This window comes from Solea senegalensis, linkage group LG17 (assembly GCF_019176455.1).
Source record: "Solea senegalensis isolate Sse05_10M linkage group LG17, IFAPA_SoseM_1, whole genome shotgun sequence".
Taxonomy (NCBI): domain Eukaryota; kingdom Metazoa; phylum Chordata; class Actinopteri; order Pleuronectiformes; family Soleidae; genus Solea; species Solea senegalensis.
The window spans coordinates 6692236-6717546 of NC_058037.1; the positions used below are offsets into that span (position 1 = coordinate 6692236).

Below are 25311 nucleotides of genomic sequence, written 5' to 3' on the forward strand. Positions count from 1 at the left end.
TCTAACTGGTTTTGATCATAATTTCACAGAAGGTAAAATGTACTTCTTTCATTTTTCTCTTCCCTTTAAGTCAACACAATGGAAAATCCTTGGCTGTGATTCCATTTATTGTTTCATTTCCTTCTGTTTCAAGATAAACAAGAGTCTATTTGTCCTTCCCAGCTGTCACTCTGCATCCTGCATTACATTCCGACCCCTGTGTACATTTGTGCACAAGCCAATAATCTGCATGACGGTTTGAAAATTACAGATTTCCCTCTGGGTTATGTCGCTTAATAAATTTTAATTAGACAGGACCACTTTAGTCAGAAGATGATTAATATTAATATTGGCAAAAAGTAATGTCTGTCGGCGTGGCTCTGTTCTGGAACTTTCCTTTTGTGCGCTTACATGGAAAGTGAGGCAACACATAACATCAATGGCAACATTGATTTAGACTAGAAACAGCATGAAATAGAGGCACTGGAAACATATCACAGGCAGAGGGAGCTTAAAGGGCCAGTGTGTAAAACTTATATATATTTGTATACATGTATAGTCACTTAAAAAGCCTTTTTAGCTTTTAGTAGTCTATTGGCGTGTTTCACTAGCACGACTCGCGTAGGCACGGCATGGTTATTTTGCTTTATCCATTAGCGATAGCACCTGGTAATGTTTTTAGTACCTGTTCTGGTGAGGTTCCAGATGAGCTGAGCTGATACTATGCGCGACGTCATCAGACTGCCGCCCACTGATTGCTCTGAGTCACGAGCGCGACGTCCGACACAAGAATCAAACGGAACAATGCCGAACTGTGGATCAATTAAAAAGACTTAAAAATCCTGAAAACGTGCGTTAATCTCTAACATTTAGTAAAAGAAATGTCTAAAAGCTCATAATTTGACAGAGGAGTCTTTAGTGACAGCATCACAACCTCTGCCGCTGTATTTCAGTTAAGTGTCTGTGCTCCTGTCATGTAGGAAGTACTGAACTAATCTTTTTAATTAACTTTACATTACATTACATTACATGTCATTTAGCAGACGCTTTTATCCAAAGCGACTTACAATGGAATCAAGTATAAGCCACTCCACCCACTGATTCTAATGATTCAGTACATCGAAAACAACTGCTAACTAGTGTGTCTGTGTCGCGTATAAAACAAAGTCGCTGCAGTTCCATGCAACCGTGCTGTGATGACCCCGCCCACGTTACTATATTGTAATGGAAAACCAACCAAACTGTGTTGAGCCAAGGTGGTACTTTATATTGGAAAAACACCATATACTGTATGTATATTGGGCAAGGACCTTGCTTTCTGCAGGCCACTATTTTCCCTACAACATTTCTATAGCAGCATTTTGAAGCGGAAGCTTCCTACACACAGAGAAGAACAGCGCGCTTTCTGGTACGTGAAAGCCAGTGTAATTCCCTGGCACACTTGGGAAAGGGAGTTCTTATTTGTTACACTCTGCAGTCTCACCTTTGGACACTTGTTAACACTCTGGACCTCTGAGTAGGAGTTTGCCAAATGGATGCATAGGGGAGAATCAGCAGAGCCGTCTGCTGATGTTGGCTGACCTAAGGATCTGCTGCTGTCAGCTGAGGAACTGGCCTGAGCTTGACTCTGTGACCTGCCTGAAGAAACACATCAATGCATGATATATATAAAACCATAAGTCACATTTAGACATAAGTTAACTCAGTGGATGTCAGAAATCTAGAAGTATAGAGGCCTTGCAAAATGTAGTGTTTCCCAAGTTTTGCAGAAACATACAGTTTAGTTTTTCCAGCAGACGAGGCTGTGACTGAACTGCACCATACACACCCACACCCCCACACACACACACACACACACGCGCAAAGGTATCATTAGCTTTATGAGCTGACAATCTTTAGAGTTCTTCTGAGGGGTGATGCCATGTCATTAGAAATAGAATAACAAAGCATATTTTCAGACAGTCTCTTTAGTGAGACATTATAATGTTTAGAAATCGGCAAGACAGAGCTTGAATGGGCCAATTGTGGTGTTGGAAAGAAATGAGTTTTACCCCGTTTTGATCCCGGCGTCTGGTGTGCTGAACAAGAAAATCAATGGAACTTTACATCGGAGCTGATGCAGCAAACCTGGGGCAGCAACTTTATCAGCTCTTTTGTTTGTCTCACTGTTCGCACCCATTAAAAAGGCATTACAATTTCACATTACCTTGATCCCTGTAAAGACAAGACCTTAATGTGCTCGGCAAGTGTCCTTACCAACAGGAGTCCCAACTTTGATCTTTTAATATTTTTGACTTGTCAGCCCGCGCACACAACCCCTCAAGTGGTTTTCCCATCCCACAGCACATTTTTAATACATCACAAGCTTCAGACTCGACTAGGGGTGAAGTCAAGTCTGTACATATAGGATCTACCTAGAAAAAAAGTTGAAGCTGATTTCCCTCCTTGATGATTTTAAGAAAAAAAGCACAGTCCAATTTTCCTGATACAATCAAAAGGGTCCAGGTTTCAGAGCAGTTGGACAAATGCACTCAGAGATTTTGGACTCTTCTGTCTTTGTGTGAAATATTACGGACCTGATTGGAAGTGACATGGCTATAATTCAGCATGGTGAAAAGGACCAGCCTTTGCTCCAGTATAATCTCTCTCTCACTCACACACATACACCATATGTCTGTTCATACGGTGCAACTCATTTTCTCACATTTTCATCCGTTTATCTCTTTGCCTATTTGAGCTGCAAAAATCACATCATCTACAATTTTACAGTTTGCTGGCTTGGTGACAGTGCTGGGAAATAAGGTTTGATATGCACATATAATACACATAAAACAAACAAAAGCCTTGCATGATATTTGGATAGAAACCGAGGCGAGGTTCAATACTGAATCAGGTGTGTGGTTAACTTATTTGTGTTGGTTCTATGAAATAAAAATAAATGTATTACATATATTAGATATTCTAATATCTGTGCTGTGATGCACAGATCTTTCAAATTGATTTTTTTTTTTTTCCTCAGGGGAGACCTTTCTCAGTTTAGTTGGTCATTATAAGTAAATATTTCATATTAAAAGAGACTGCTCTAACATAAAAAGACTTAATTACACATCCAAACCTTAGAGGCATAGTTTTTTTAATGAGCTAAATGTATCTTTTAATGGGATTAACAAAATAAATATACTTTCTAACGCTTCAGATACACTATGCATTCATTTTAAATATAGAAATGCAGAAAACAACTTTGGCTCAGTATATTATATACTACAACGACAATAATATTAATAATAAGACTTTAGAATCAAAGCTCTTGCAGGACAATTGTGTAGGATGTTTCAAGTGTGGGTGAAATGTATTTCCCTGAGCACAGATTTAAACTCTTCTTCAATAAATGTCCTTAATTATTACAACCCTGAAGCTAAAGACATGGTATGACTTAAATTACAGCAATAACTCAAACTAATACACTCAGCAAAGGATTTGACACAAGGGACAATCTGATTCATCCAAGTAACACTTTGTGATTCTTTTATCATTCTTAAACTTAACCTACAATCTCAGCAAAGTCTTTTACTACCTTCCCTTGAAATAGGCGGAAGTTCTTATCATTATCACATCAGCAGAGGGAGGTCAAGACCATACAATACTAGAAATAGAAATGAATTAAAGAAAAACAGCTCCCTATTAACAGAACAGAATCAAACACAGAAACACTCTTGATGCCATGTTATAATGGGAAGTATTATTGTGGCAGAGCCCCTTCCCCAGCCTCAGAATTACAGTTTGTTTGGTTTTATACTTCACTTGTGTCACCAAACAATGGACAATCACAGTGTAAGTACATTTTTGATAAGATAGCATTGACAATGCTGGTATTAAGGGCACTCTTGTCAATGAAACTTCAGCTAACGTTAGCAGTTAGCCCATCAATAGTATAAAGTTGTTCAGTGAAAACGTTTCTTGATTTTGCCACGCCCACCTATATTAATCGCAACTTAGCTGTTTTAAGGCTAATTTATTCTATCCAATACAGTACCAAACCTCCATGTTTTTGTACTGCGGGAGCAAACCGGAGAAAACCCACGCACACACGGGCAGAACATGAAACTGCTGCAATTGCTCCGCCCGGGCACTAAGTGGCGCTGTCGTGAAACAAACAGAAGAGCTTAATTCTGCCGGCCTAAACCTACGGGCATAAACCAACTGCCTGCGGGCCTGCAGTTACAACTGTTGCCCGTCACTGACTGAATAGCGCACACACTTGTTGATAAAGCACACAACCCACTCTCCGCAATAATTATTTTGGGCAACAAAAGGCACAGACTTCCAACAATGTCAGACATTTTCACTCACCCGCTGTTTAAACACACCACCACTCCATTCCACCTCCTTCCGTCAGTCTGTCAAACAGGATCATTTCCACTTCCGCACTGAAATAGTGTAAACTCGCGGGCTTTTTGTGGTCTGGTGACCAGCGTTATTTTGTTTTCTCATTGTTTTTACCCTTTTGTTTCATAAATATCATCTCTACCAACACAACAGATGCATTTGGGGAGGGGACAAAATTAAAGGTAGTATTGTGACTGTTGTTTAATGACTGGGAGTCACCGAACAACAACCGAGAAGCACAACGCAAATCCCGTTGTTAACTCTCGTGAGACTCTTGCCAGGTACGGCAACTCACTGTGGTCAAACAGTGTAAACACACAACTGTCTACAGTGACCAAGTAAGAAGCCTTAAACTATATACAATTATGAGTCTCATGGGGAGTTTATGGGTTGGTAATGGTGAAAGTAACTCAGCTGGGGATTTTTGTTTGTTGCTTACATTTAGAGTTATTGGTCTCTGATCTCTTCATTACTTTTCTGTATATAGATACATTTTGTAAATATATTTTTTTTCCCCATTTTTGTGTATTTTTTCACTGTGTTCACGTTGGGCAAGTTGGGACATTAAAAGGGCCTTAACTCAATTCAGTCAACTTTTTTCTTGTATTAGAGGAGTTATTAGAAGAACCCTGCGACAGTTATACATCTTAGTTGTTGCTGTTGTTGTAATTGCACAGCTAAAGCAACAACCTTGTACACCCATTTCATCCTTGCTGTTACACAACGGAGGCGTCCAAGAGATGAATCTGCTTAACCCTCTCTTCTAGATCTACTACGGCGATGTGGAGTGGGCGGTACTGCGATAACAGTTCAGCACAATCACTTTTACTTGAAATGTCCTCTCCTGGCATTAAGAGGGGGAAATTTGTATCAATTAAGTTTATTTCGCACTCCCCTCTTTCCAATAAAAGAACAGACAAAGGCAATATTAACAGGTATAAAGTGTAGATCCTGGCAAACAAATGCTAAGGCAACCAGCAAAGTGTTTTCTTGGAGTTCATGCAGACACCCTGCTGTTACCCAAACTCTCATTTCCTGCCCCTGCTTCATCTCCACTCCTATGTCCATACAGCTCTTTTTTTTTTCCTTGTGCTGAAACAAATAGCAATTAGAGCTTATCTCCTCATTCTGCCTACAATAGCTCATGTTAAAATGAGTTCATGGTCCATGGTCATGGGGCTTTTAATCACATCCCTGGACATTAGCTATTACGAGAACCAACAGCTGTGCTTGCACTGACCCACCAGCTCACAACAGAGCACCGTGGCATTTGGGAGGTTCCTTTGTTGCGGTTACTAATAAGAATCTGTTATTAAGATGGGGTTATGAGTGTAGGATATGAAGTACAATTTTCTCATCATATTGACAACCAGGGTTATTGGCCCTTCAGTGTCCACAGGACGACACAGAAATACTTCGCCCCATTACGATGCTGAGGGCAAGTATGTGATGATCCTTTGGTTAATCTGTCAAAGTGTTGTTTTTAAATCTTAAATTCTAGGCACAGCATGAATAAAGAGACTCCCCCTTCCCAACAGACCACCAGCAACACACAAAGCAAATTACAAGGTTTCTCCAAAAAAAAGGCACACAACCCCACTGCACCTGGAATAATCAGGCCTCTAGACAAAGCGTACAAAGGGAGTACAAATTGAGTCTAAACAGTGAGATTAGCAATAATGTTTTACTGTGTTATAAATTAGGATTATGTATGTACATTGTAGTTGGTTACCTGTAACCAACTGTTCCCAGCCTATGCATAGCTAAACCCTATGAGCACACGGGTTTTCTTAGGTTACTCCAGTTTGTAAACATGCAAAATTAGGATTAGGTTAATTTGACATTCTTTTTGTCCCCAAAAGGAAGACAAGCCCTCATAAAAGCGACTGTGTAAACAGATTCAGGTCCCGACAACATGAGTGAAACACCAGCGAGAAACACATCGCACAAATGATCGATTCAGTGCGAAGAAAGAGCAAAACGACTGACGAAGGAAAAACAAGTAAAGGGTTGTCACTCATTGATTTACATGTCAGTGCAGGTCTGTGGTCAGTAGCTGTGGTGGTTGTGTGTGAATGTGAATATGGATGTGTAAACCTGTGTGTTTGTTTACCTGCTGAAAGATGAAATATGATTTGTTGGGTGCAGCTGCAGCAACAACAACAAACTGACAATAAATCAGTTTGGAATAAATGATGAAATTGGTCTGTGCCATGTGAGACAGCAGAAAGTAAATAATACTTTCTTATTGAATTAACTAATGCAACTCCCCCTCTGGTTTGCGTGAACAAAATCCTCTATGTCATGTCCTCAAGGACTGCGCCTGCTCTCAGGCACAACTCTGCATAATTAAGCATTAAAATTACACATTATAAATTGAATATTCACAAAAAAGCTCCTCGTCTGTCTCCTCGACTGTCATCAGCAATTCAGAATCCAAATTTACAATCAGACATTCGCCGTGTGGGAGATGCATTTCCATCAGCCTCATTTTTAAGTCAACCTCGGTCTCGCAGAGTGTCCCTCTGTGAGGGTGCAAAGGAAATGAAGTGGTGTAAAACACCAAAGAGCAAGTCGTCCCTCAGTGAGCACCCTAGTTTCAACTCAAGTGATGCTTGGAAAAAGTACACATTTGTCATGTTAACTCATTTGACATGATGCTGCTGGATATAACTATAGCTGGAAATAGCAAAAGAATATCCATGATATGATATGAAGCCATTTCATGAAGGCAACCAAAACTATCTCAAGCATTTTATGAAGGAGAATGCTGCCACCCAGTGGACATGTGCATGAACTGTGCTTGCCCGGATCCATGCAGTGGTTTCAGGGGCATGTGAATAAACTGATTTGTGCAGATTGCTTTGTCGACACTTTCAGGGTCACTCACTGAGAACGAACTCCAAAGATCGGCTCCTACCAGAGAGTAAGAGATGTGAATTGTATACTGTGGAAATGTGGCATCCATTGAATGTCTGAACCAACTGCTCTATCCTCATTATTTTCATGCTATTTTTGAGATAACCAATGAAAAGTAGCTCAGCGCCGTTGAGATTTCCCTCCCATTACGAAAAGAAAAAAAATCCCTAAGACGTCCTCAGATATTTGTTCGTGCCAAGGTCAAGGTTGCTGTAGAGATGCTTGGACTCTGATCACATGACTCTTCTAGAATCTTTTGTCAAGTTTGTGACGTTGGTTAACTCTGTTTATTATGTTCAAGTGTATTATTTTAGTGGATTACTGCAGTGCCCCTCAAAATCTAACTCAATATGCTTGAAGGACAGTTGGGAGGACAATTAAATTAGCCTATGGTAGTACATTTATATCATCACAGGAAAGACTTGAGACGACTTAACAACCAGCTCCAGTTTTTCAAGCACAAACTCTCAAATATCTGTACGTGAATAGATACAATAGTAGTAAGAGTAGTATCATTATAAAGGAGTACTTAAGGTTTTCCACACAAATGTAAAATACCATGAAAGTGTCTAATGCACAACACTGCAAATGGACAGAAATAAGGAAAAGGCATGTGATTCTAAAGGGAAAATATATCAGTATAGCTTTGTAACAATTTCAAACACACTCACACTGTACTGCAAGCCCTCCCCCCCAAAAGTCTAGGATGTTCTTGCCCTTATCACAAACACCTCTATCTCCATGCATACAATTAAGTGATCCCATCCCCCGCTTCTCTCTGTATCTCTCCAGACTCTTGACCATTACCTTCATTAGCATGAGTACAATGGCTAAACAAAGCTAGGGGAGCAAAAACAACACAAAACTGCCCTCAAGTCTTTAGACACAAGCGTGACCCGTTCACTGGATTCCCTTTGACACACGTCTCTCGGGCCGTTATGTAAAGCAGAACTCGGCAAAGGCTGAAATGAATATGTGTCTGACGCAGCATGAGATTAAAAGGGAGCGAATTAGAGAAATGGCTCAGCGACACGGATAAGACGACCATCGATTCAGAAAAGTGCAGACCGTATAAAATAAAAGTTTCAGATTGTGTGGAGTGTAAAACAAATAGCGGTTGCTACAGCTGGTCAAGGGTGGGGAGTATTAATGAGCTGACATAATGAAGCACTTCATAAGGTCATATACCAAATGCACGGACAGATAAAACAGAAAATAGATACAATAGATGAATAATGTAAAAGAGAATTGCTGTGATGCACATAAAGACTAATTGAGCAGACTAATTGCTGATCAATTGTTTATTGATTCTGTGCCAGTACAAAATGTCTCAACTCCTGACTGAACAACACAGGCTGCTGGCAACAGTACCAATATCAGGCATGTGATGAATAAGAAAAAATAAATACATAGTGTGCAAATGTAGGTTTATGTCCATTATTCAGAGGTACTTTAACAAAACACTGCACGTGAAGCAAATTAAAATGAAACTTCATTTACAACAAAACAGTGGGGGGGAAAAAATAGCTTTAAAATGGAAACTTTCCCCAGTATTTCTGGGAACTAGGTAGTTGATCAAGCTGTTTGTACAAAGCAAAATATCTTCATTTATAATTCCCTTTCAAGGTAATTCTCACAAACAGAGTTGTGGGAACTTATCCAGTGTGCACAATGAATAAAAAAACACATTCAACAGTGTAATGGAAACCATTTTAGTGCAAATACAGTGTGGAAAAAGGAGGCACTTTAAAATGCCAAAGCCTTGATGCGGTCACCTGGATATTCAAAGCACTGAGTGAAACCCTGAGATTGATGTACATTCAAATACATACACATATATATATATATAGAGAAAAAAGGTCAGGAACCTTGTTTACATGGAATGTCTGAACAAGATGTTGTGAAATACTGGCTGCTCTTTATATGCAAAGAATCAAAAAAAATGTTTTAATCTGCCAAGAATACCAATCAATTCAGGCATCAACAACAACCAAAAAAAAAATAAAAAATCATACAATAAAGACTTAACGTTCAAACAATGAAAAAATATATAAAAGGGCTCCAAGTACAAGGCTTGGCAGGGACTGAAAGACACAGGAGAAGAAAACAGCTTCAAACAAAATGCTACTAAACAACAGCTTTGAACTGCCTTTTGCCTGGAGGGCAACATGCAGGGTTTAAACAGACCCATGACTCAGTTTCTTTTCACACACGTGCAAATGTCCAGGAGGGAGGAACGAGCTGCGGTGGTGGGGCAGAGGAAGGACACAATGCATTAAGATGCAAACCCGGTGTGCTCAACAGTCTTTTAGAACCCCAAAACATGAGGACAACAGTGTGTGTAGGTAGTATGTTACAACGCAATACAGCAAAGAGGTTTTTCAAGTTCTTCAACAGAGCTATTATTTGGCCCCTCAAAGCCACTTTGTACACAATTAAAGGCATTTATCCATGAACCAGTGACACGCCGTGATGCAACGCTCGCTTCCACATGTAGTACGTAGAGCGTGGAGTGAAGGGGAAGTAGGACCTGAATTCTTTGAATGTGGGGAAGGATTTTTCTTCAAAACGTTGCTGCAGGAACAGCTTGGCCTTGGCCTTGAAGTTGGCCAGAGCCACGACATCCATTGCAAATATCTGCTCATCTGTCGGTGCATTGTTGTGAAGTATGTGCTTGGATTGTGTGTTATCTAGAGAGGGCAAAGTGGGGGGTTCTAGATATCGTGGCCTCTCTACGAACGGGAGCATAGGCGGACTCTCCACGATCTCGTTTACCACCTTGGTGCACTCCAGATTAAGTGGGAGGACATCGTTACTCTGAGTGACCATTTTCTTCTTGTGGTTTTGCCTGCTCCGCCACAGCCAGTAGAAACAAGGTGACATCGACGGGAACCTGAGCTTGAACTTTGTCAGGGACCACTTTGACTTCTGAACGTGATGTTTTGCAGCATCTCTGAGCTGTTTCTTACTCATGTATGCCAACCTGAAACTTCTGTGCTTCCGTCTGTAGATCCTCATCCTGGGCTTGACAAGCTGGTTGATGTTTGGTGGGATAGGTGACAGACTTTTTGGACTGTGGCTCTTGTCCACATCTGAGCTGTCCTCACTGCTGCCGGCACTACCTTTGTAACCTCTGTTGAAATGCAGGGCCTCTCTCCTCCAGTTGTAGTAGGTTGATCTGGAGATTCCTGGGAAATTTCTTTTAAAGACCCTGAAGGGGAGTGAGGAGTTCATGGCAATGCAATTCTGCAGGCAGCGCTTGGCTTCCTGCATATGTGCTAGACCCTGGGCACGATCGAGGTCCACCTTGCCAAGGTTTAGGCCAAACATACTGGCCACACTGTCGTGGTGGTCTGGCTCATCCTGCTTTGCTTCAGGCGACGACCACAACTCCTGCTCTGTGCTCTCTCCAGGACTGATCTCTCCCGTGGAAGACGAGGTGGAGAAGTTCCCTCCGGTTTTCAGAAGCTCATGCTTCCAGTTATAGTATGACGACCTTGAGATCTCTGGGAAAAACTCCTTAAACTGGTGAAGAGGGATCAGCTTCCCTTCCAAGTAGCAGGCCTGCAGGAAATACTTTGCCTCATACCTAGCTGCCGACTTTTTGCAGTGCTCCTGTGTCTGCCTTTTCCAGCGGTAGAAGGTCCTCTTGGTGATGTTGTACTTGTCCTTCAGATTCGGGTACGAAAGCTGTGAGTCTTGGTTCAGCAGCTCCTCGCTCTTGAGGGGAGATGCCCTCTGCTCGCTGTCGGCAGTCTCAAATGTGAAGTCGGAGGTGTGGGCTAGTGCAACAAAATGATTTGGCCTGAACAAGCCCCCAGACTGCAACTCACCAGACCACATGATGTGGAGGGTTAGTGGCTCAGAGTCTTTGGGCCACAGTCGTGGCCGTATGACTCGGTTGAAATATGGCCGTATCTTGAGGTTGAACATGGGGTAGATGGAGTAGATCTTCAGCTCGAGGACTGATGATAGGGCGTAAAGGTGCCACATGTTGGCGTAGGAGCCGGGGAAGCAGGAAGCTTTAACGTCCGCGTCAAAGATGGCCTCCAAGACTGTGACAGGTAGGTTGAGCATGTCTTCAGACTCATCAGCACAGAGACTGAAGCGAACGGCCTGAAGCATCATTTTAGAATCAATCATCCCAGAGAGGTAGTATCGCTTCCAAAGCACCATTTCCACGACTGTCCGTACCTGAGTGGGAGAAATTACATCAAGTTAAAATTAAACTCTTGCATAAACGCTTGAAATGTGCATTCGTTAACATTTAGACCATGTAAACAAATATTAAAAAACATCACGACTCACTTGTAGCTCCAGGCTTAAAGCTGTGTTTCCCACCAACAGCATGCTGACTGCGTCAAACAGGACGTTGCCTTCTCCTTTGCAGTTTAAAGGCAAGAGGCCTGCAGGGGCATCCGCCGGGTACAGGCCCCGAGCTGCGTCATCCACACCTGCCCAGTCAGGGATATCATAGCAGGGGGTCCTGGGGAACTGGAAAGGAGCAAGGACCTGGTCTGCTACCACGGCCACTCTCGTGAGAGCATCCAGACCAGAGTTCTCTGTGGCCTCCTGGAGCTCTCTGAAAACAGATAGCACCACCTCGTTCCTCTGAATCATATCTGGAGATCTTTGCAGAACTGGGGAGAGGAGCAGGAGGAGGAAGAGTTAGTGGAAGAAAGTAACAGACCTCGAAGAACAGATGATTCACATCCAATAAAAGCAGCCTGATGATAATAAACACAAACATATCTCAGCACAAACAGCTGCAGCATCATGAGGAAAAATACTTATTTCACATGCGCCAACAATTTGTGGTCATGGCAATAAATTAAATAAACAAGTTTGAACAAAACTGTTACTTTTAGAGTTTTTTTTAGATGCAAAGTGTGTCTGTATTGACTCATGCCTCATACAGTACAGGAACATTCGATTGAAACGGAGTTTTGTTGTGCTTTAGGTAAAAAATGTGTCAAAACGAGACAATGAAACTAATTTAGATTAAACTTCGTTCACTGTGTGTCAACCTAAAACGACTCACTAATCGATTAACGTCTCATGGTTTCATTAGAGATGTTTAACTCAACACATGGAAAGTTCAGGCCTTTCCCTTCACACCAGACATAAAGACGCATTTCTTAATTGAGTGACGGGGAAAAAAAAAATAAGTCGTTCACTCATCAGCACTTAACCGGTGATTTTCTTACCTGAGAGAGTGGAATGATATCACTTCTTTGAAGCGCAGGGGGTTTCAGTTCCTAAAAAAATGTGATCTTACTCCGGGAGGTTTAGTCCATTGTTTGCGTGCAGCAGCTCCCGAGTGCCTTGTCCTCCTCCTCCGGTGAGCAGAGAAGATTTTTGGGAGTGATAAGCACCTCCCATCAGGAAATTGTCAATCGTCGATTCGCTTTTTTTTTGTTTCTGCGTCGAGAAACACCTCCCTCCTCTTGTCCCCCTCCTCCCCCTCCTCTGGTCGACTACAGCCAGGGTCAATTTCAATGTGAAGTGTTAACAAAAGCCAACGTGTCAGAGGCGGCCCTGTGGTGTTACAGGTATCAGTGCTTGTAGGTTTTATCAACATGTTTTTTGCGTCTCTTCTTCAAAGACAACTCCACATGTCACTTCCACATTATTTAACAAGCACCTCTAATGTCAAAATGGGAAAATACTTAAAGTTAAAATACTTTAACTCCACCTTTTGCTTATGGGGTTGCACGGAGAGGTTGTGCCCTTCATTGTTTGTCATTAGTTGAGTAAATTATTCCCTTTTACAGCCATGAACCTGCTCTCCCATTGCATGTTGCCGTATAGTGTATGTGGATTAGAGTGGTTATGTGCAGACAGGGTGTGGACATGGGCTTTATGGGAGAAGAGGAAGGCCCCAGAGCTGCAGCTCTGTTTGTTTCTCCACTGTATCACTTTTAACACCTTCTCTCCTGCCTTTTGCAGGATTTCAGTAATCAAAGCCTTTTGTTCCACACACGCACAACAATCCCATTGCCCCCTGTCCCCCCCAACCCCCCACGGCCCACACTGGTGATCCCAACCCTATGGCTTGTTACTCCTACACACACACAAACACAACAGGGGACAACAGCATTTGGCCCCCACAGCTCCGTCTACTCCAAGCACTTGGCAGACAAGCTGGTGCCTGAGTTCACTGGGGTTCAAGGCTTTGACCTACACCTTATCAGATACTCGGACAGTGTGTGTGTGTGTGTAATCGGGGGGGGGAGGTTGTCTTTGTTTTGTGTTCCTCACGTTACAGACATAACACAGTAGCTTTTATCTCAAAAAAAGTTTGGATTTCATTGTAAAAAATGAAAGAAAAAGAGAAAATGTGACAATGTAACACTCACGTTGATGAAGGGCTTTATGTTTCATTTGTTTTATTGATGTTTTTAGGTCTTGTATCTCTATTTTGTATTTGTTTTATTTACCGCTGGTGTACAGCACTTTGTTTCTTTAGGTGGTGATGTATACAAATACACTTAACGTGCTGAATTAGCCCTAAGCTTCAGTTGTGAGCATGAGTTTGGGAACGTACAGTTCTCAATCATCCAGGTCATAGTCTTCTTCAGCATTAACTGTATGTTCATTTTGCATTTTAAATCTTGCCGAGTTGCTGTTTACTTTCACGTTATTTTCTAAGAGAAATGGTCTTATCCAAATTGTTCATTTTTTTGCGACATGTAAGGGCTTCTCCCCTTTATCTATCCCTCCCCCCCTTTATTTTGTCAGCGTGTCTTACCATCTCTTCCACCCCCTCAGATTGTTGGCAGGAGTAGCCTATCACACACACACCTTAGGTGTGTAGATTAGCTGTGCTGCACTGCACTGTGAACACAGTAGTGGGCTGGCTGCAAGTATTTAAAATGCTAATAGGGCAACACTGGGGCCGGCTCCGGCAGTCTCTCACCTGCTGTGGTGGCTGTCACTGTACTGTATGTGCATAAGTGTGTGTGTGTGTGTGTGTGTGTGTATAGGTGCACTCAAAGAGGGGAGAGAGCTGAAAACTAAGGCCACCTCGTTTCAGGACAATTTAGCATGTTTGCATAAGGTAAACAAAATAAACGGATGCATTTGGCTGCACAGTTTGTAGAGGCATGAAATAATTTAACTCTAAAATCTCTGAACATGTTGCTAATTAACGCTGAAATATAACTCTTTGGCCTCGTCTACCACCACATTCACCTTTCTCAAGTGTAAGTTGATTGTGTTCTCTAGTATAACCAGTTTCTCAAATACTCCAAATGTGAGTTTGTGCGGAGGAAAATATTCATTTGTTCTTGCTCTTAATTGTGTACATACACATAAGGCACAGTTTGATCAAGTGGGCCGGATAATAGCATAATAACGTATAAAGAGATTTCAGATTTAATAAAGTATCTTCTTTTTTACAAAACAAACCTCAAATGTCTTGAGAAAAACAAGTTTACACATGTGCATTACAACTAAACAGGCACAGCATATTAAGTCAAAAAATTATTCATCATGCGGGCCAGATTGGACCCTCTGGTGGGCCGGTTCTGGCCCGCGGGCTGTACGTTTGAAACCCTGCTATGAGTTATCATAATAGAGCACTGGTTCAATAGGTTTCTCCAGCATTTGTGATGTTTTATTATTATTATTATTATTATTATTGTTGTTGTTGTTTAGAATAGATCTGAGCAGATAAAAACATGTTGTGGTACAGTATATACATTTGTCCTCTGAAGTCTGAAAAGTAAAGTGAAAAATGCATTGAGGTAGACTGTTCAAAAATCTGTTAAATACTATGTAAATGGAATAGCACCCTTGTTCCCCTATACAGTAGGTGCCACAGTCACAGTACACGGCTTTGTTATGGAGTGTTTCTCAGTATTTAAATGGCAGACGCACACTTGGAGCTCACAAAGAGACAGAAAACAACAACAACACTGTTTCAGACGGCACATTATTTGTACTGGACGCTGGCATACTCCGTCGACTCGCACTCGTGGACCCACACTCTGTCAGAGCCACTGGGGTGAATAATGTCAGCATAGATGACATCGCCAGTGTTAACGGCCTAAAACACACACACACAGACACACACATTTCCATTAACGTTCAAAGTGGACAGAAGATGTTGCTGCTCTGTATGCTGATGCGAGCATTGACTTACATAGCAGGTACTGGACTGGGCAGAACAGGACTCATTGTGCTGTTGGCCGTCTAAAATGAGAATGTGCACAAATTCAACAAACTGCATTGCAAGATCTCTCATTGACATGTTCAGTTGAGTTTGTTTAGAGGTCAGATTATTACAGTAGGGCTATATTTATAGGTTAGATGTACACAGAGGGCGCACAAGCACATCACCTGTCCACTGTGGTGATGTCTAACCAGAAATACTAATATCTACTCGCTAATCTTATAGTGTATGAGGAAAGAGCCACTAGTCATGATTATACTCACTTACTGAGAGTGTGCTGCACTTTTAAATACACACAGACCAACCAAAGTGTCTCAGACACTAACAGGAGCATCAATGCACATAGAAAATAACACTTGCCCACACATGATTACCGTCCTTGCCTGTTCCTGGGAACCGAGGTCATCTTTCCCAGCTGCTCAGATAACCCTTAAGGCTCAAACACCAACTATAAACCGTACGAACTTTCTCATCAGAGCCATCGTTGACCTGCCTCTGAGCTGTTGTCCATCTTGACTCTCTCTTTGCAAAGAATAAACCGCGCTTCAACAATCAACTTTGATTCCACTTTATTTCTTCATCAGACACCTTGCGACAATTTTTGCTTGGCGTCAGAAGCGGGATCCCTCGAGTGATCGTCTAGAGACGGAACCAGACGGCGGCCGCGCATCTTGAGACCAAAATCATCTCAACCTCCAACCTCACTGATTGAGAGATGACGGAGGAGATGACGTCACTTCACAGGTACGAAAAAACACAAAGCAATCGGGGGAGCTTTACAGGTCCAGTGTGTAAAAATAACATCGCATACTGGGCGGATGTGGTTCTTCTTTGCTTCCACTTCAAAACATACACACTCTTGGGTGATTTGTCCATTCAGGCTGCTGTAGAAACATGGCGCTGCAAAAATGGCGGCCTGCTCAAACCGAGGCCCTTGCCTTAAGTGAACAAGTAAACAGCCTCTGACGTCAAGGATGCGTCAATTATTAAGTGTCTATTGGACAAGGTGACAGTTCCATAACAACCAATCCTATTGATGTCCAGTACCAAACAATACTACAGTATACAAGCAATGATGAGACAAATATTAACAATCAGAGTGATAAACTGTGTGTGTGTAGTATATGAATGTCACACACTGCATTGCTAAAGTATTTTGTAACTAAACAGGGACACTTGTGAAACATTTACCCTCACCACTCTATATTTGGGAACAGTGAGTACAGAGCATCCCAAGTACAGTTGTGTAAAGTGTCATGTGTGGACACTTACTGAGAAATGAGTGTGATTGTCTATGCACAGAGATTTCACCAGATTTGCGGAAGTTTAAAACAACTTACTTGTTCTTGTTCTCCTTCTCCTCCTTGCAAACACCGCAACTGCCACTGTCAAAGCCACACAGGCTACAACCCCCACCACGGCCCCGATCGTGTCCCGGTTGTAACCTGTAACATCAAATTATGTTCATTTTGAAGTGTAGTTTCAGATTCACCACTATCCTTGAAAATGTTGGAAGCACCAATACCAGCCTGTGATATTATACCTTGATATTCTGTTTCTATTTCATAAATCAGGCCTCTTCCTTTCCCTGTAACGGCTACAAAGAAACAAATGTTATTCATTGATCTGCAGTGAGCAAACAGAGGATCAGTTATGAACAGACCTGAGGCTCGGACTTGCAGCTCCACTGAAGTGAAAACCTTTCTAGCCACAGTGGCCTGGCACCTAAATGTCATGTTTTCAGGACTCTGATAAGTGACAGTCAGAGTTATATCACAAGACGAACGCTGCATTATGTGATGCTGGGAGTCTGCTTGTATCTCAGCGCCAGCTTCATCCACCCACATCAGACTGACCCTCTTACGCAGCTTCGTTAGGCAATACCTCTTCTCCACAACGCTGAGGAAAACACACTGCAGGGATACAGTTTTGGCAGGTGTGAGGTTTATCACAGGAGCAGCTGAGTGGGATCAAAGAGGGACAAAACAATTTCTTATTATCGAGGGAAATGTATTCAGTATTCGGTAAAGACGTGAATCTAAATAGCACTCACTGTTGTAAAGAGAGAAGTCGTTTGTCCTTTTTTGGCAGCGATGACGTCCAACATCCTCTGCTGTGATATCTTGGATTTGGAAATTACATTTATCCTCCTCGGTTTCAGCCGTCTGGAGCTCCCCATTACTGACTATGCCAATGTATTCACCATCCAATGTGTCGATCTGCCATATATGAAAGCACACTAAGTCTCCTTCACATGGAACTGCAATATCGTAAGCCCTGACTGCAGATATCAGACCATCCTCTGCGGCCACACCTGTAAAAACACAATAAAGAGGTCAAGATTGTTCTCAAATACGTTTAAGAAAAGAGTATAAACGTAAACTCTTGCCTGTTGTGATTAGAGGGAGTAGCAGCAGCAGCAGCAGCAGTCTCTTCGCAACACGGACAAATCCAGCCATCCTGTTTGCAAACTCACTGTGAAAAGGTTTGTAGACGTTCCACTGCCATTACTACATTAGTCGAGTGCAACGTGACTTCCTGTGTATGTCACTGAAATTGTCTGATTATCACAGAGTTTCACACAAACACATGGAGCGCTGCTTTTTTTTTTGAAGCTTAGAAACCAATAAAGACATTCAAGGTCATTTGGGACATTTCTAACACACTCGAATAAATTACAAATTAACGCTGCAGTTGATTTAAATATTTCTCCTCTTTATGAATCAGCATGTTCTCCAAAATAAAAGACATCCACATTCTTCAATACATAGTTCAATTATAGTTGACATATGTGTTGTCACGTGTGATTCCGGTGAATAAAAGAGTCAACCTTTGACCTGGGTTTACATTTTAACTATAGTGTCAATGATTAATGATTCGTGTTTCATGCTGTGGTAGGTGGATGTTTGATCAGGGCAGTTTGTTGTTTAGGAAATCATTTTAGACATTTTAGAGTAGTTTTTTATTACTGAACCTGACACCATGGACAAAAACTGACTTTACTTTGTGCTCACAAGTTAACACTGGGAACCTCAGTGAGATGTTGCTACAGTTACACCTGCTTATCAGCAGATGGCGCTCATGTTGAGTCCTTCAAAATGACACTAACGCTTCCTTCAGTGTCTTTATTGTGGACATTTTGAGACTGAACAAATTAAGATTGTGGTCAGAGTCCACAAAAACACAAAGAGTTTAAAGCCTTCAGATGTCTGTCCGTTGAACTACATGCACATCAACCAAGGTTCATGTAAAGTATGGATAAAGTGCACTGTGTAATTATGTGAACGTGTCAATTATTATACAACCTCTCCCATGATGATACATCATAACGTACGTCACAATAACGTGACCTGAGAGGACACCAGAAATGGGAAACAAGCAAAAACAGGAACTAGATTGGATGGAAAACTTCCAATCTTCAAATGCAACAGATTACATAATACAGCAGCTGCTTCAGAGCACTGCTATAGTTGTTTTGTGTTAAATAAAACATGCATTAAAAGACACAAACCGCAGCTGAGTCATTTTTATTTATTGATTTATTCATTCATTAGCACAAATCTCCAGTCACAAATCAATACAATAGGTTATTATACACCTATGTTACAAAAATATCATGTCCCAGTTATTCGGGTAAAATCTCTTCAGTGTAGCAACAAACTCAAACCTTGACTTGAAAACTGTTTTAACTCAAGAACTGCACTATTTCAGACCGAAAAATACATTATATGTACATAATCACTCACAATTTCACAGTAATACAGTCACTTCCTGTACATATTGCATCTCTCACATGAGCTGGACTTCATTTTAAACTGTGATTCTACAGCTTTCTTGTAGATGTGACACACCTCCTCACAGTCTAACAGATAGACTTAAATACAAGAACCTTTAACTCACATTATACCATCCCTTTGCATTTTCCTCCACCTGCATTTTTAGTCATCAAACTGCAATAAAACCATGGGGATTTTCAAGTGTCCCAGCAGCACTGCACAAGTTCCATTCATTCGTCATTCATTCATCCGTTGCAAATGTAACAGCTTCTGACAGAGATGATGACTCGGCTCGATTTGTGAGTCACCAGTGACAGCAGTGTGTTAGCACCCAGAGCAACTCTTGTTTGCCGTACAACGGGAATTTCAACATTTTAGTCAGAAGAATACAGAGAAGAGCACCAGACAATGATACATGCACAAAGCAGACAATTCCCACTCAATAATAACTGCAATACAAATAAATAAGTCTTACCAAAGCCCAAAAGGTTAAATACAGTATTTTAAATATTAGTACACAAAATAAACACCTTTTATGTTTTAGGAAAAATAATTAGAATTTCTTTGGGGTCCTATTCTGACATTTTGGCATAGTGTTTTAAAGAACAAAGACCCAAGATGAAAACATGATTAGACTTATTTGTGCTGCTCTTTTAGAGATAGTCAAAGAATCAACATGTTTTGGTTGTTGAATCGATTGTTGGCATTGAAATGACAAACGTTAAATTGCTGAGATTCTCGCCGCATTTAATCATTTATAGTGAGTTACCCTTTTAGAACAATGGCTGCAGTTGGCCTCTTAAAAATTAAAATTAGAAGAAAAAACTTTTAAAAACATTTCAAGGGCACTCAAATCAAAAATATATTCAAAGTTCATATTTAGGTGGACGATTTATAAAGATGATAATAGCGGGACAATTACAGTACCAGGTTGTAGTGCCATGTTTGACTTCTGGAATAGGTCAACTGACAACTGAAGAAGACACAAACATAACGCCACCGACCACAGAGCCCTTCACACCAGACCAGTTGAGTTTTTAAATCAGATCATAGCTGTGTTGTGTACTTTTTGGTACGAAATGAAACAAAAATGATAAGGCCTGCACCTTATGCTACATGTTGTCTCTTGTTCACTTAGCTCTTCAGAGGACACAGCTCATGTACAAACAATTACTTCAGCTCCCTTATAAAAAATAAAAGGTTTTGCTATTGCAAGGCAGGAACTTTGGTTCCAATATAGATAAAAAAGGAACAAATTCAAACCAGTTTATATATACACAGGTTAAGGTATTATTAACAGATATAGACTTTCAATGCCATTACGACGCACACTACCCATCCACAATCAGTTTTGTAGCTCAGTAACAGTAAGTTGCTTATATTTTCCATCTCACTGAGACTCGTCTTATTGGAGCAAACACCATTCCGGTGTTTTTATTTCTGCCTCGAGACTGGGAACGACTCTATTGAATGAGTCACACATTCATGAAGGGTTGGATTGTAGAACTCATCTTTCAAAGTGCCCAGATTGAGTGTGATGTGTGATTGCAGTCACAGGCTGGAAGGTTGGCTCTGTGACTGTATCTGTGCGTGGTGGCTCGTCTGAGCCGGCTCACATTCCTGTGGTCCTGCTTGGTCCCCTCGAGCGTATATGAGAACCAGGGTGACGGTGGCAAAGGTAGCTGCATTCACGGGGAAGGCTCGCAGCAGTGTGGAGGTGAGGCCCCGTGTGAACACCATGTAGCCCTCTTTCCTGACACTCTGTCTCACACAGTCAGCAATGCTGCTGTACTGGTTGACTCCACCCACTCCATCTGCCTGGAGGCGTGACTTAATCACATCCACGGGGTAGGTGGAGAGCCAGGAGGCGATGCCAGCCATGCCCCCGGCAAACAGCAGTTTGGGGATCATGTAACGGTCATTGGGCTCACAGCCAATGTTGCGGGTCAGCACATCGTAGGCCAGGAAATACACTCCAAAGCCAGGTGTTTCACGGATTAATGTTGTCACCATGCCTCTGTTTACTCCCACCAGACCCTCACGTTTATAAATGCGTACCAAGCAGTCCAGGGAATTTTTGTACAACCTCCTGGAGGACTTCTTTTCTCCGGTACCCTGCATTTGCATGCGGGTTTTGGCCAGCTCCATGGGGCAGCAGAGGACAGACTGAAGAGCACCCGCTGCTGCGCCAGCAAGGAACTGGTTCATGGGGGTGTCATGTCCCAGCAGACGCATGGTGTTTCCCTGAACACCAAACACTATAGCATTGATGAATGTAAGGCCCATCATGGGGGAGCCAATGCCTTTATACAAACCAAATGCCTACGGAGACAGTAAGAGACATTGCTTAAAGAGTAAGTCTCCTGCAAACATTTAAACAAGGTCTTATCTAGAGGAATTAAAGCAAATCATCACATTTCATGATTTCACCTGCCAGGCTCACATTATCACACCCTCCTTCCCTCAACTGATATCTCTGGAATCTATTTGATGAAAATACCCATCACAATTTATCACAATAGATCTAGCGACCTCATACGATAGAAAAGACTATAGCTATATTTGTCTGTCTGGTGCTCCAGATAAACACCCAGAGGCTGTTGGATTAATGATCGTAAAAAGGGGTGCGCCTTCATTATACGTCTTCACAAAAGTGTTACAGAATTTTTAGTGATCTGCATCAGCAATGCAAATACCAGATCCTCAAAAGTATAAATTAATTTCTCTGTAAATAGTAATATGTAATAGAAAATGTTACGATAAAAGGGGAAAAAAACCAATTATTACTCATGAAATAACGTTGAAAAATAAAAAATAAAAAATAAAATCAACAGGAGGAAAAATATGTTTATGTAGCTGATTTGATTTAACACTACTGCATTCCCATTCCGTCACGAGAGTGACTGACAGGGACTACAATTAAGTCACTCTGGGTGCACTGATTTAAAGCTGCACATCTTAAGGAACAACTTTTGAAATGACATACAAACAAACAAACATAACAAAATATATATTTATTTACACTTCCAAATCACATCAGAGTCAGGTCCACGATACACACATATACATGTAGGACAAGACATACTATCACTGTTACAGCAAGCATTAGATGTGTATGGAAAAATAAATCCACTTACCGACTCCTGCCGTATAATGGACTGAAAACAGTGGAAAGTCCCCCGGTACAGTGGCTTATCAATACTCTGAATTTGTAGTCTCACCTGCACAACAACACACCCTTCAGTGATATGCAAAACCTAGGAAAACTAACATCTGAACATATGTATAAAAGTAAATAAAAAATGTACTTGTTTGTATTGTGTGAAAAAGAAAGTTCCTATCTACCTTGACTGTGTCAAACGGGTGTCCAACCAGGACTCCAGCAGCACCTGAAGAAAAAAGATGAACAATCAAATTGGACAATTATAATTAACAGGAAAGTAGGGAGTAAAAACATTTTTTTTTTTACTTAATATAATCACTAAAAATGACAATCATAACTAAGAGCTTCATCTTATATGTTGCAAACCTCTTCATATACCAACAGCCAATTAAACAATCAATTAAGTTGTCTCAAAAAATAGAGAAAAGTGTCTGTAGAACCAAAGCAAATGGCAAATATCTGTCTGAATGTGGCCTAAAACCTTCTGATGGAATAACAGCCCACTATTGGCCACGACAATAGCCACTGCTCAACAAAAGTTTGCTAATAAATAGTTGAGCTTCCACTTTCTTGGTTGTCCCGTTTGTCAGGTGAATAATTTCACTGTTATATGAATAGATGTGTCCCCAATATTAACACATGAAAAACTGGAAAGCAAATGCAAGCTGTAAACAAATAACAGCTAATCCTTCATAAGCACCTGCTCTGTCACATGACCAGTTTGTAAAAAGAGCCTATCACGAATGAGTCCGCGCTGTAAGCCAGGAAAAGAACACAAGCAGCCATGTATCTGACACAGTCAGCGGTCATTGACCTCAATCTCCTGGTGAGATGATACTACATGGAGCAGATGAGGGTTGTGCACCATAGCTGTGACAAAAACAAACAACAGACAAAGTATAACATCAGGCGTGGTGACCCGTTTGACATCGACCGTCACACAGACACACAGAAGTAAAATGAGCACCGATTGGTCCGTGAAGGGGTGTGTGCCGAGTTAGGCTGTCTGCTGATGTTGTGTGGAAACTTTAAACTGCCCAGCCATCCATAGCTTGTCAGCTCATGTTGCACTTGTGTAGAGTTTGCATGCTTTGCATTCTTAACACCATGCACAAGTGACACTGGGGAAAAACTGACAAGGATGGATCACCTTTTGTTAGCAAGTTATTGCAAGTTAGCAATGATGACAATACCAATAATAATCAAATAAACCCGATCTAACATTACATAAGCATAATGAAGAATTCTGCCATACTGCAACATCAGAGAAATTATAAAAGTATTTGTGTGTGTTACACTGATAGTTTACAAAACTTATCTGTTAATAACATATTTGTGCTGATGCTTTTATCACCTAGCTATAACCAGCCATTTCAACAACAACAATACTCCATCAGTGTGACAAACATGTGAAGCCCTTACTCACATCCTGGTCACATGACAGTGGTGGAACACAAGTAAAGAGAGCATCCTCGTGATGTTTAGGGTTTATGGATTGTATTGGATTTGACCATTTTTCTTCCAATATCTGATCCTGTGATGCTGACTAGTGTGGGATCGACTCCCCACAGACCCTCACAGTAATAAATAAATTACAAATGCAACAATAAAATTACAACGCCTGAATGACACTGCAGACTAGACTATGAAAATGGTGAGTTTGCAATGCAAAGCTAAATATCTATCCCATCCAAAGACATGGCTTGTGAAGGTTCTCAGTCATCCAGGTCACTGTATGTGTGTGAATAAAGGCAAAAGGACGTAGATGACTTTCCTTAGAAATAAGCCTCTCCAGTTCATCGGGTGCAACATGAACCGAAGACGCCTCTTGGGTGAAAGGTAAAACGTCTTCAAGAACACACAAACACGTCCAGTTGCATTTAATGCCGAGGCTGCCACCAGCTGAAATGACACAACTAAATTGCATATTGCAGATTGCCTAAAGCGTATTATATTCTATTTTATTCTGCGGTGGCATTTCGGACATGCACGTGTAATCTGAAGGATGAGTTGCATCACATCTGTATTTGTGGTGCTGGGCGTGACCGAGCTTTGGTTTGCCATCATTAAAAGGACCATTGCTACAGATATAGGTGAACCTGTGAGGACTAGGAGTCGTCTAGCATACTGCTCTCCTGTGAAGTGGCACAAGTGCAGCTGCCTCTGACTTACCTCCGATGCATCCAGCAACAAAGTCCATCACCGCTCGTCAACGTCACACAGCGGAGGGGAAGTTCAATATTATCTGTATGGAGAGGAACTCGACACCCTTTGAAGCAAGCCTTTGATATTACTTCGCGGTGCACCTAAACAATAAAACTGTGCAAACTGTTTGTTACACTTATCTCCAGGGACAAAGTCAATCCGCTTCTGTGTTAGCTACGCTAACATAGGCTAGTTAGCAGCCCTCCTCTACGCCCTGACAGACTACAAATGTTGACAGTGGTGTTTACTTTAAGCGCTCGTTCAGCTTGTTCCCTGTTTAATTGAATAAAACCCTTCTGTTGACCGACACGTTCTCCATAAACACCCGTAATGCTGTGGCGTTTATGGTCTGTGCCTGTTGTATGTATGCTGCCGCAGCGACTGGAGGAGGGGGCGGGAATTACCGGCTTCGGAGTCGGATTTCCGTCCAATCGAACGAAGATCCTGCGCGACACGCCCAGACACACCGCTTCCGCAACAAATAATCCTCGCTTTTCATTGGCTGCCTGGGCGCAAGGGCTCCCAATGTCAAAAAGCGTCACGAGGGCCGTGTGATGTTTTGCTTTTGAGTGGACGACCTCATGCTGGCGCAGGAGGTAATTGTGTCAACTGTATTACATAAGTTTAAAGAGCGCTATGTTTTAAATGTTTGTCCTATGGTGGCCGACAGGGGCAAACGCACTGCAACGACCCAAAACCATGGATGT

General features: G+C 41.6%; 3 protein-coding genes across 4 annotated transcripts; all 3 read right to left on the reverse strand.

Annotated features, from left to right (window-relative positions):
* Positions 1–8570: 8570 nt before the first annotated feature.
* Positions 8571–12671, reverse strand: vrtn (vertebrae development associated). The gene is made up of 2 exons (XM_044048390.1): positions 11593–12671; positions 8571–11478 (listed from the first exon to the last, which is right to left on the reverse strand). The coding sequence occupies exons 1-2, from the start codon at positions 11902–11904 to the stop codon at positions 9730–9732; spliced, it is 2061 nt and encodes a 686-aa protein (XP_043904325.1). The 5' UTR covers positions 11905–12671; the 3' UTR covers positions 8571–9729.
* Positions 12672–15123: 2452 nt separating this feature from the next.
* On the reverse strand, positions 15124–18843 carry LOC122783648. Of its 2 annotated transcripts, XM_044048429.1 has the most exons (7): positions 17850–18839; positions 17514–17774; positions 17124–17420; positions 17004–17057; positions 16801–16905; positions 15431–15480; positions 15124–15334 (listed from the first exon to the last, which is right to left on the reverse strand). In XM_044048429.1, exons 1-7 carry the CDS (start codon positions 17917–17919, stop codon positions 15221–15223), a joined length of 951 nt encoding a protein of 316 aa, XP_043904364.1. In that variant the 5' UTR covers positions 17920–18839; the 3' UTR covers positions 15124–15220. The 2 variants fall into 2 exon arrangements, with proteins under 2 accessions (XP_043904364.1, XP_043904363.1); XM_044048428.1 differs by having other exon boundaries at positions 17004–17420; positions 17850–18843.
* A 138-nt stretch (positions 18844–18981) lies between these two features.
* LOC122783652 (mitochondrial basic amino acids transporter-like) lies at positions 18982–24999 on the reverse strand. The gene is made up of 4 exons (XM_044048435.1): positions 24572–24999; positions 22582–22625; positions 22374–22457; positions 18982–21558 (listed from the first exon to the last, which is right to left on the reverse strand). Exons 1-4 carry the CDS (start codon positions 24597–24599, stop codon positions 20788–20790), a joined length of 927 nt encoding a protein of 308 aa, XP_043904370.1. The 5' UTR covers positions 24600–24999; the 3' UTR covers positions 18982–20787.
* Between the last annotated feature and the right edge of the window lie 312 nt (positions 25000–25311).

Excerpts from the sequence above, each read along its gene's own strand:
- LOC122783648 (XM_044048428.1), bottom strand. The coding sequence starts at position 17,919 with ATGGCTGGATTTGTCCGTGTTGCGAAGAGACTGCTGCTGCTGCTGCTG. Across the intron at positions 17,421-17,513 it reads CGACTTCTCTCTTTACAACA|CTGCTCCTGTGATAAACCTC; the intron begins GTGAGTGCTATT and ends GATCCCACTCAG. Across the intron at positions 15,335-15,430 it reads CCCAGTCCAGTACCTGCTAT|GCCGTTAACACTGGCGATGT; the intron begins GTAAGTCAATGC and ends TGTGTGTTTTAG.
- vrtn (XM_044048390.1), bottom strand. The coding sequence starts at position 11,904 with ATGATTCAGAGGAACGAGGTGGTGCTATCTGTTTTCAGAGAGCTCCAG. Across the intron at positions 11,479-11,592 it reads CTTTAAGCCTGGAGCTACAA|GTACGGACAGTCGTGGAAAT; the intron begins GTGAGTCGTGAT and ends TCTCCCACTCAG.
- LOC122783652 (XM_044048435.1), bottom strand. The coding sequence starts at position 24,599 with ATGGACTTTGTTGCTGGATGCATCGGAG. Across the intron at positions 22,626-24,571 it reads TGTTGCTGGATGCATCGGAG|GTGCTGCTGGAGTCCTGGTT; the intron begins GTAAGTCAGAGG and ends TTTTTTCTTCAG. Across the intron at positions 22,458-22,581 it reads ACCCGTTTGACACAGTCAAG|GTGAGACTACAAATTCAGAG; the intron begins GTAGATAGGAAC and ends GTTGTTGTGCAG.